The 10940-nt window shown below is 43.0% G+C and overlaps 1 protein-coding gene across 1 annotated transcript in view; it reads right to left on the reverse strand.

Moving 5' to 3' along the window:
- LOC109967057 (eukaryotic translation initiation factor 4 gamma 3) overlaps positions 1 to 10940 on the reverse strand; it is a 45249-nt gene that overhangs the window by 5108 nt on the left and 29201 nt on the right. The window contains exons 18-31 of the mRNA XM_020612426.1: positions 9954 to 10100; positions 9573 to 9809; positions 8434 to 8538; positions 7078 to 7216; positions 6651 to 6754; positions 5303 to 5393; positions 4619 to 4736; positions 4266 to 4489; positions 2640 to 2752; positions 2340 to 2512; positions 1715 to 1840; positions 1253 to 1334; positions 877 to 975; positions 558 to 704 (exon numbers count right to left, since the gene is read on the reverse strand). Coding sequence (XP_020468082.1) covers positions 558 to 704; positions 877 to 975; positions 1253 to 1334; positions 1715 to 1840; positions 2340 to 2512; positions 2640 to 2752; positions 4266 to 4489; positions 4619 to 4736; positions 5303 to 5393; positions 6651 to 6754; positions 7078 to 7216; positions 8434 to 8538; positions 9573 to 9809; positions 9954 to 10100 — 1905 coding nt within the window. The remainder of the gene's footprint in view (positions 1 to 557; positions 705 to 876; positions 976 to 1252; positions 1335 to 1714; positions 1841 to 2339; positions 2513 to 2639; positions 2753 to 4265; positions 4490 to 4618; positions 4737 to 5302; positions 5394 to 6650; positions 6755 to 7077; positions 7217 to 8433; positions 8539 to 9572; positions 9810 to 9953; positions 10101 to 10940) is intronic.

Raw genomic sequence — 10940 nt, forward strand, 5'->3', positions numbered from 1 at the left:
AACACCATGTTCAAGCATAAGGGTGTCCATCAGTGCACATGGCACCAGGACACCCTAGGCCGGAGGTCGATGATCGACTTTGTGGTTGTTTCATCTGACCTCCGGCCGTATGTCTTGGACACTCGGGTGAAGAGAGGGGCGGAGCTGTCAACTGATCACCACCCGGTGGTGAGCTGGATCCAATGGCGGGGGAGGAAGCTGGACAGACTTGGCAGACCCAAAAATGGAATGGAATGGATGGATGGATGGATGGACTCTAAAGGTACTTCAGACAGCAACTGGTCCTGACTTCGGAATCATGACAGCAGCTGTATACCTACCCTATAGTGTACTGAGGTAGGACTGGAAATCGCTGATAGCTACAGTTCAAAGTATCCTGCTGTCTAAAAACACACTAAAAAGATGCTTGTCAAAGCTCTGCTCAAATACACTATCTTACATGTTCCTTTGTCCTTTGCTATGCCACTGATCTATAGATCATAATAAAATTTAGCCACTAGCTTGCACAGTGTGTGAGATGGTTTGTCTCTGAGACATACATGTGTCACTTGTCATACCTCTACCCAGTCAAAGATCTGCTCGTCACTGGCCATGTCCTCCAGAAGGAGTTTCTCCAGCTGTTGGCTCAGCTCCTCGGGAGACAAGACCTTTTTAGACAGAGGTGCCTCAGGGCAGGAGCCGTCCAACTGAACAAACTGGAGTTTCTGAGAGCACACCGATATGGTGAGGAAGTGACACGTAAGGCAAAAAGAAGGAGGTTAGAAAGTCTTTGTCAGCTTGTTAGATTAAATGAGCTGCTCAGGTGATCGATGCTGACAATGAGTTTTCCTTTAATATTCATACTACTTGATTTGAGTGGAGAGATTTATCACCAACCTGTTTTGAGATGAAAGCCTGGACATCATCTTCCTCTGGCAGAAAGTCGGCCCAGTTGAGGCCAGATTCCCTCCACAGGGAACCCACAGTCCTATGGCTCTGTGGAGACAGGACCAGACATCACAGGTCTAAACATCTTATGTTTGTCCAATTTACAGCAGCAAGGAAAATAAACTGTTAGTGCTCTGGGGTGGCTACATGTTTACTAGAACACAATTCAAAAGTTTGGTGCATTAACAAAACTGCACTAAAATAGGAGTCAACATTTACTATGAACCAAAAATCATAACCTTGTTTATGTTCAATTTGTCTTCATAATGAGAGCAGCTAACAAAAATGTATGCAGGAAAAAACAGAAGATTAAAGTGAAGCTTACCATTTGTTTGCATAGTATGTGCAGTATGTCAGAAATTAAGATCCCAGCTCTTCCCACAGGAAGCAAAGGTTTGCTTAATTCACTGTGAACAAACAGAGAAGACACACTGACATTTGTCTACAGCGTATGGAGAAGACAAAATGCTCCAATTCTATGTAACTTCAGTTCTGCTTTACTATTATTATTCCTGAAAGGGCGTGAATTAGTCTTGGAAGCAAACAAAGCATAGTGCAACAAACATGAGAAGTAAACTGCAAACAAACTACACTATGTGACACTTTTGACCAAGACAAATGTCAGCTTTTGACTAAATTTTATACTTCTGCCGCTGACCCAGCAAACAACAGAACAGGTCTCAAGGTGGCAATTGTTCCTGAACAAACACACCAAATTCCACTTTAGCTTTTCTTATACAACCAGCTTGGGGACAAATGAATGTCCCAGGTGTAGATGCGTCTGTACCTAAAGAGCTCTCTCATAGAGAAGCCCCCTTCCCTCAGCACAGGGCTGAGCAGCTCAGCCAGGTACAGCCAAATATGGGGAATGTCTATGGCCATGTCGTCCGCCTGCTCCAGCGTTTCTGCAAACCTGAGAAAACATAAGGACACAAGTTGTAACTGGAACAAGGTTAAGAAGGCCAAAACTGAACTGGGTTTTTATTTTCTTTAAAGATATTTTAAGAGTGCAGAGTACACTGACAAGCCACCTCAACTAAAGGGACTGAATCTGATCAGACTATATGGACTTTTTACATAAATCATCCATGAAGGTCGTCAACACATTTTTTTTTTTTTTAATCATAGTTTTCATTAATGAAATTAACACTGCTGGCAGCCTTTGCTACGTTAGGTAGGGCTGTTGGTAGTGATAATCACAAGGTCAGCGACTAGTTGACACCATCCTGAAAATGTAGACTATGCGGGGTGAACTGGACTAACCTGTGTAACCCCTAGCAGTCACACTGACAAGAAGCAGGAAGACGTACAAGAGCGCTGTGTGTTAAACAGGTGCCAACTGGCATCTTGTCAATAGGAAGTGCATGATTATTTTGATGCAGTAATCCAGTACAGACTGCAGATGAACTGACCCTTTGAAAAACTGGGTTTTGGGCACAATTCCCTGCTGCACCAGCTGGAAGAGGAGCTGGCCCATGTGGTCCCGTGTTATCTGACTACGCTCCAGGGTTGACTCTATGCCAACACGCACGAAGATGTGGAGCTGAGAACCCAACTCAAGCTCGTCCACACACTGGACAGCCTCCTGCAGAAAACAGAGACATTATCATGACTGAGTGATCTCGAGACTAAAGCCTAGTGTTAAGCTAAACACTGTTAGTGTTTCCAGTGATCATATAAACAGATTGATTGCTTGATTTGAATCTTGGTACCTTATAATCATTTATGTGCAGGAACTCGTCGATGATGGACTTGGACTTCCTCTCTATCGCCTCTTCTGACAGCACAGGTCTGTCTGGGATCTGAACTACAGGCTCAGGTTTCACTGTCAACATTAAACAAAGACGTGTCTATAGCAAGAGCCCTATGTATGGTCATATGAGTCAAATCCTCACAGAAATACTAACCCTAAATTTAATGAAGCACATTAACTCTAGGGATGGGCATTTCAAGCTAAAATACTATTCGATATTCGCTGGGAACCATTCGGCAATTATTCGAAGATTCCCCCCCAGACACACACTGCTGAGAGTCCCAGTCCAGCCGCTCTGTGTTGGCTAGCACCATATTGCTAGCGTTGTCATGTACACATGCTGTGTCTTTACCTCCAAGTCCCCAGTGTTCTGCGGCAGTGGAAAGCACATTCACCAGGTTTGTAGCAGTATGCCGCTGTTCCCCTGTCAGGATGTTTCGCCCTGTTAAAGCTGTGTTTGTGGTAGTGCCCCCCCTCTGTGGTTATGGTTAGGGAAAGGGCAGGGAAACATCTCGACAGGGGGAACAGATCTCGACAACATCGGCATTGCTTTAGTCTGAAGAACGGCACACTGTATTTTCCATTTGCTTATATAATGGCAGGCGACTGTCACATACGATTCAGTTGTAATCGTTGTCCATGCATCCGTGGTCAGAGACACCTTTTCAACATTTGTCAAATGACTGCACAGCTCACATTTATTATCATCATATATTTTAACCCATCGTGCCGTGACCGTTTTCCTGATAGCACCATATACTCCAGCTGAACAAATGCCACCAAACTTTATGAATTTAATGGGTAGTATGTCCTTTGCTATCATCTTTGTGCACATCGGTCATCAAACTTACTCGGGTGACAAAACGAGCCATTGACTGTTAAACTGTGGACTGCACCCCCACTTTCTGCCAGAATGCCTCGCTTTTGAAAGCGCATAGTTGTTTGCTCATAGTTGCTGATTTATGATATGTTAATTTAACTTGGCAAAGTTTGCACTGCACCTCATTTTCATTATTTTCTCAAAAAAGGTTCCACACAGAACCTTTTGATGGCTGTAGTCTCTGCATGTTTCTGCTGTTTGTATTTGGCACTGTAGTAAAATGATATACTGACCTCGTTATCACATTATTTCTAGGCGGCAGTAAAAGAAAGAGAAAACAGTGGCTCTTTGTTTTTAAAGGCAAATATTTTTTTAATTTAATGACTATTTGAAAATCACTGCCCATCCCTAATTTACTCTCCAAACGAAAACAAACTGCGGCGTTGTACAAAATAACCCCAGATTCTAGGCAGTGTTCTTATTTATATCAAAGCATTTATAATTAATGCCAATTTAAAAACAATCCACTGATACTTATTGAGGAAAAACTCCACAAAAACAACACAGTAAAGAGCAAGACTGCAGTATATTTCAGCTACACTGTGATTATAAATTAGATAGAATGCAAATTGCTGTCCTAAACATAACTTTTGATACCAAACCTAAACATGTGATGTATTAAAATTGACAGAAACCATACTTCCCTGCTGTTCCAACACAGTCTATGTTTCAGTATTGCTCTGATGTGTGCTCTGTGTTTCTCACCAGGCTCCCTGACTCCCCTGTGCTCTGGCTCTGTTCTGTCCTCGGTGACACTCGATCGCCAGGGCTCAGCTCCTTCTCGCTCCCGCTCTCTTTGTGGCTCCTCAGGGCTTTGACTCTTCAGCAGCTCCTTTGAACTGCCTCCCCTGACAAAAGGTCCAGGCCGTGATGATGGAGGGGCAGAGATCAGTGGCTTCTCACTGCGCTCTCTGCCTGTACTGCTACGACTGCTTGGAGGAAGAAACAAAACAACTGTATCAGTGAAATAAAACTACTGCAAGCACAAATATACCATCCTCATCAGGCAGAGACAACAATTGAGCAGCTCTTTAAAAGAATCAAGTTTTGCCCTTTACCTTCCCAGCGTTCTCCTGGGTTCAAAGTCCTGGTTCTGTGGAGGCATGGCGGAGGGTTGTGGTGAGGGCGTGGACTGCAGTGCAGAGTAACGGTTTAGCCCAGCTGCCCGTGACAGTTCTGTTGTGGAGAGGAGATGGGAATGAAAGGTTACCAACAAATTAAAGGAAATTATCATGGATTATTTAAGTCAAGTCCAATCATTTAAATGAGTGATGATTCACAATACATGCCGTATATGAGTTTTATAAGTCAAGAGCTGAAGAAATAGCTAAATTAAGGTTTATATAGGCTTCAGCAAGTGCTTATGGGATGGTAAGCACAGCACCTCAAACCCATTGCCCACACATTAAGTGTGACACCATCAGCACATTCAAGAAAACATTGTTGGACAGTGTGCACTGCTATCCCCATTTCAACAGTTTTGTCTTGTCCCTCTCTTCCCTTGGCAAGATGTTTATTTGCTACAACTTAAATAGATGTGTAATGTCAACAAATCACCAGCTGACAACTAAGTGGGCACAGAGAGACAAACTGTGCCTCAGACCTCAGGCCTCTTAAAAGGTTAAAAAAAAAAAACACACTTGACTGTGTGATGAACAATGTTTTTGCTGTCCACTCAGTTCTGTGCTGCATCTCCAGATCTTCTTTGTGTAACGATGTTTCAAAATGCTGCGCCATCTCACCTGAGTCACTGGCCTTGGCTCCTCCACTGCTGCCCTTCACCCAAGTGACTTGAGCCCGTGGGCCCAACTGGATCTTCTCATCCATTTGAGGCTGCAGAAAGAGAATAACTTAAGAGCAAACATCTTGCAACATCATATTTTAAGTGACAGCAACAGGAGACAGGACAAAATCGGACAATGACCCAGACTCAAATCTCTGCTTTGAGCTCTCAAAACACCAAGCAGAGAGAGAAATACATTTGACTTATTTAGGATTGAGCAAAGTCTGAAATTCCAAATGTTAATGAGTTACAAGTAGCAGCTAAAACACTGTGTCCATACCATGCAGTTAATACATGAAATGTTCCTAATGCTTAGCTAAGAGTTTTCCTTTCTGTTCAACATGACCGAGTGCATCCAGCAGGGGGAGCTTTGAAATAAATTAGCTTGCCATCTTTGACGCTGCAGTGCCTCATGGGTCCAGCAGGGAGAGTATATGTTGCTGAACTCATAAACCAAAATAATGTAGATCAGATTGCAAGAGGGACAGTTTGTGTAAACGGCCCAGTTGTGAAATGATGACCAAGCCTGGTGCTGTGTAAACAACTACAGGAACTTTCTGCTGAAAGAACAACTACCACAGTGAGCGGAGCTTGAAACATGGAAAAAACACTTGAAGGTGAGACAAACTTGTCCTGACATGAAGAACAGTGTGTTCAAAACAGCCTGCAGATCTATCACAGACTATCAAACACAGGGGATATGCTGCAGCACAACCTTTCAGCTTTTAATAAACTCTTGTACACCACTGAATTAACTTGCTTTTAGTTAAAGGGGTCAATTATGAGTGTGAGAAGAAAAGATGCTGGGCGTTCTGGACACCTACTGGTGCTCCTCAGTTGACCGATCATATGATATTTTAGATGGATTCAACTTAATTCAGCTCAACTTTTGTTCTGCATCACATACAATGACTATGTTCATGTCCACATGAATGCTCAGTATATGATTAAAACGTAAGAAACCTGATTACTTATATCCCTGCATGTTTTTTTTTTGTTTTTTTTTTTTGTTTTTTTTTTTTTTTTACAGACTATACTCAAACAACATTAATAAAATACCAATGTTTTCAACCCATGGCAGCACTTTAGAAGTGTGGTCTCTATGAAAAAATGTTACAGAATTAGTTTGACACATCACTTTGTCACATCATTAACTGGAACTACCAAGTGCAGCTCATTTATTTTGTGTCTCAACAGTTTGTTTGCTCAGAACACTCTTCTTTTTTTGAGGCGGCCTCCGACTGGTGGCACCTGAGCAAACACCTAGCTCACCTACGCCCTAAAACGGCCAAGGCAATGCGTCTCACCTTGGAGATCTTTGGAATCTTAGTGGGGTCGATAGTCCTGCTGTTCTTTGTCATGGGCACAGTGTTCCAGGTCTCGTCTCTCTGCACACGCTGATCTCTCTGATCTGTACATCCACAGAGACACACCCACACACAAAGGGAAAATGCAGTGTAATAGGAGTGCAGTGGAAATTCAGAGTCAAACAACTGTGAAAATGGCCAACAGAGTGACACTTGACAGTTTCTGTAATATACTGCTCTACATTAGGAAATAGTACAAGTCAGAGAACAGATGGGAGGGAGTAGGGGGCATCCTGTCTGCTGCTGGGCACAATAACATCTCTGCAGTCTATGGGGACAGGAAGTTTGTCTGTCTGTGCTTGCAGGCTTCCTGAGCCGTGCTGATGTGACTCTGAGCCTTAAAGAGGATTTTGACTGCAGGCCTGACCTGGCCGTCTCTTGCTGTCCTTGGAGAGCAGCTGCTGGTGCACTTTTCTCTGCTCTTCCTGCTCTTCAATCTTTGCCTCCTTGTGAATCTGCTCAATTGTTTTTGGGCCCTGGTCTGCTCTCCTGGACACCCAATTGTGCTGAAAGAAAAATGAGAACCACAATCACTGCAAACCTGAATATAACAGTAGTGCTGGATTCCAACTGATTTCTCTGTTCTTTATCTATGCTAAATCAAATAGCATTCCAAGCTAATTTAAGAGTATGTTTAAGCTTTATCATACGGTATCTGATACATCACTTCATCTATAAGAAGCTATCAAACACAGAGGAATAGCCTAACGTCAAGCGATGCACTGGCGGATTTACCAGATCTGTTCACATGGCTCTCAGTTTCCGATTACAAAACAACTCATTTGTGTACCTCGAGGATGACCATGCTGGTTTTGTTTTACACAAAGTGGATCCTACATAAGCAGCCTTGGTTATTTTAATTTCAAATCGGACAAGTGCGAAGCACAGCACGACTCAAATCTGTGTTTCTGGCATCTTGTGGCAGTGACAGAGATTCACACAACTTGCGTTAGGTAAGACTTGGGAGGGAATCAAAGCTGAATCAGTGTAGATGTCTCTTTACTGGAAAAGCACAACATGACAGCTGCAACATTAAATCATTTGCTCCTCTGTTTCTATTATTATATTCTAACTCCTTGTGTTCATTCAGTTCAGTTAAAACAGCTAAAACAAACAGCTACAGATTCAGGATAAAACCAACAGATTAAACTCGTCATGTACATGTAATGTAGATGACTGTGCATTGACATACAGTGTGATCAAGAACTATTAGTGAAGAACATATATATGTAAATGAAAGGTGTTGTCAGTGGACATTCAAATGTGAGGTAGACTATTTTAATACAACTAACCTGAGACCAAATGAGAAGACAAAATGTTGTGGCACAATTTATAAAATATCTACAAAGCAAAAAAGTGAAATTGTGACTCGGGGCTGGGCCATATCAGCCGACCCCGAGCTGACCACAGTAGTAGTGGTAAAGTAGCACTGTCTGTATTATAAGTAGCAATTTATTGTGTTGTGTTGCATCTTGCTACAACACAACAAAATGTCCTGAAATATAGGTCAATAGAATCATATATAGTAGAATTAATTCAATAACTCAGACACCTGTTTAGCAGAATAGGACCAGGATACCCAACATCATTTTCCAGGAGGTCAGAGAGATCAATGAAAAAAACCTCAGTGGGGAAATACACTGTGAACCAGAACTAGTCTGAACCATTTGGAGCTTGGACTCTCTACAAGCTGCGCAGATAAATATCACAAGCACACACTCACCAATCTTAGGTCTATAATGTCCTGTAACATAAACCGTATCCGAGAAGATGTCTTCCTCTCCTTGACGATCTTTTCCATCTGATTGAAATACTGATCCATCCGAGGCTGGTGAGTGAGAGAGAGAGGTTAATTTGAAACATTAAGGTTATGTTCTCTATATTTCTAAACTGCACTTTTATTTTGGTAAACTGTGTATTATATTGGTAAGCATCCTTCAGTGGAAAAAGGAAATAAAGCAGAATTAGGCTGCTGTGCTGTTTCTCTGCTGGTCAGAGGATTTCTTTTTGCAAGGTGACTGGTAGATGATGAAGTCAACCATATATCACAGTACAGCAGAGAAGGAGAGACAGCATAAAGGCCTTGCAGTCTGTTATGACTCTCCAAGCAACCAAGGACTGTTGCTGTGTCCAGCCGGGAGTCACTGATGTCCACAGGAGAGCCAGTGATACGGAACAAAGCGGAGCGGGGACACTGGGGGGACATTCCCGTTTCCTCATAACCTACATAAAGTTTCTCTTCTACCTCTGGAACGGAATGTAGCCCAGCTGGTGTGGGAACAACTCCCAGCAGAACCTTCTCTTTTATGTCTTAGAAATCTGCACAGCTATAGATTAGTATCATCTGATTTGCCCAGTAAACCTGTCTAGAGGAATTTACTGTTTCTTGTTAGTAGATGCACGCTGCCCTGCAATGTCTGAATTTCTACACTATAAATTCTCAGTATGGGGTAAAAACTTGTCCAAGGTCTCAGCCCAGTGTCAGTGAGTCTTAAATATGGTATGAACAGCTTTGTGTAGACTCTGTGTAGCACATCACATCAGCAACCAATGCGTGTGCCGTCTACAATTACTTTTAATTATTAATTATTAGAATATATATTTTATTCTGAAATGAGAAACAAATCTGCTAAATCACCGACCACTCCACCACCATTCTCTTGGATATATTTAACATTTCTCATGGATGGCCTGTGAGAACGTGCTTTTCCTCCCTTTAAACATATACATGAAAAACAATATGCAACTCAGCTTTAGCCGTGTTGCTTTAGAGGCTGTCTGAGCCACTAAATCCTCTAGTGTCTAGGGCCCCATTCCGTAACTCCTGTTCACTTAATGTATCCAATTCCTCCTCCAGCTCACCTTGGCCTTCTCAAAGTCGAGGTCCTTGCCGATGGTGGTGAGCAGTCTGCACAGACACTCCAGAGACTCCTCATCATGGTTCTTCAGCAGCTTAACCACACAGTCATGCATGATGGCCTCTGTTAACATCTTGAGCTTGAAGAGCTCGCCGATAAACTTGATGTTGCCGATGGAACGCCGCCGGGCCTTATCCTTGGCTTCTTCCAGCTCCTCCTGAAGACGCTCACGCTCCGTCGCCTGAGGGGACCAAGGTAACAGGAAAGTGATTCACAAAACCTCTTGGTCAGAGTTGAGACAGACTTGGGAGTTATATTCTTTTCCATACTGAAAACTAAAGCATGAAACCAGGTGTCACACTATATTAATTCAAAGATCACATACCGATGCAGCAGAGTCCAGCTCTTTCTGCTTTCTCTCAAACACCACATCATCCACCTTGTCCTTCTCAAACTCCTTCTGGCAGCGGTTTAGCAGCAGCTTGCGAAAGTTCACTGTGGTGTTGGGTTTGTCTGTCATGGGCACTTTGAGCTGTACATGAACAGTAGGCATAGCAGAGAAAAATGTTTCACATTGTTTTACAGATGACAACACAAGCCTAATTGAGTTTTCTGAGGATTATGCTGTAGAAAGACTCCTGTACACAAAAGAAAAGGAACAGGATCCACACACCACACTCTAAGCTCCCAGCAAGTTTATTAAGGCAGATTTTCATGATCTGATGATCAAAATGTTGCTGCCTTAATAAACTTCTGTGGAGCTTAGAGTGCACTGTACGAATCCTGTACCTCACTGAAAAGATTTGTGTTAGATAAGCGTGTTCTATCTCGTTTAATTCTTGCACACAAAAACAAAGGTAAGAAAAGGTTCATTTATACAGTGAGGAACAGAAGTATTTGAACACCCTGCGATTTTGCAAGTTCTCCCACTTAGAAATCATGGAGGGGTCTGAAATTCACATTGTAGGTGCATTCCCACTCAGAGAGAATTAAAAAAAAAATTCAGGAAATCACACTGTATGATTTTTAAAGAATTTATTTCTCTTGCTTGGGTGATGGACGAGTCCACCTCTGAGCCCTCAGCCTCTGCTTCCTCATCGGAAGACATGGCGCCAGGGTTGAGGAGATCCTCGAAGTATTCCTTCCACCGTCCGACAATGTCCCCAGTTGAGGTCAACAGCTGCCCAACTCCACTGTAAACAGTTTTGGCAGGGCACTGCTTCCCCCTCCTGAGGCGCCGGACGGTTTGCCAGAATCTCTTTGAGGCCGACTGATAGAAAGGATGTCCTTCTCCATGGCCTCACTGAAGTCTTCCCAGACCCAAGTTTTTGCCTCCGCAACCGCCTGGGCTGCAGCCCGCTTGGCCTGCAGG

This window comes from Monopterus albus, unplaced genomic scaffold (genome assembly GCF_001952655.1).
Source record: "Monopterus albus unplaced genomic scaffold, M_albus_1.0 scaffold1.1, whole genome shotgun sequence".
In the NCBI taxonomy this organism is placed as follows: Eukaryota; Metazoa; Chordata; class Actinopteri; order Synbranchiformes; family Synbranchidae; genus Monopterus; species Monopterus albus.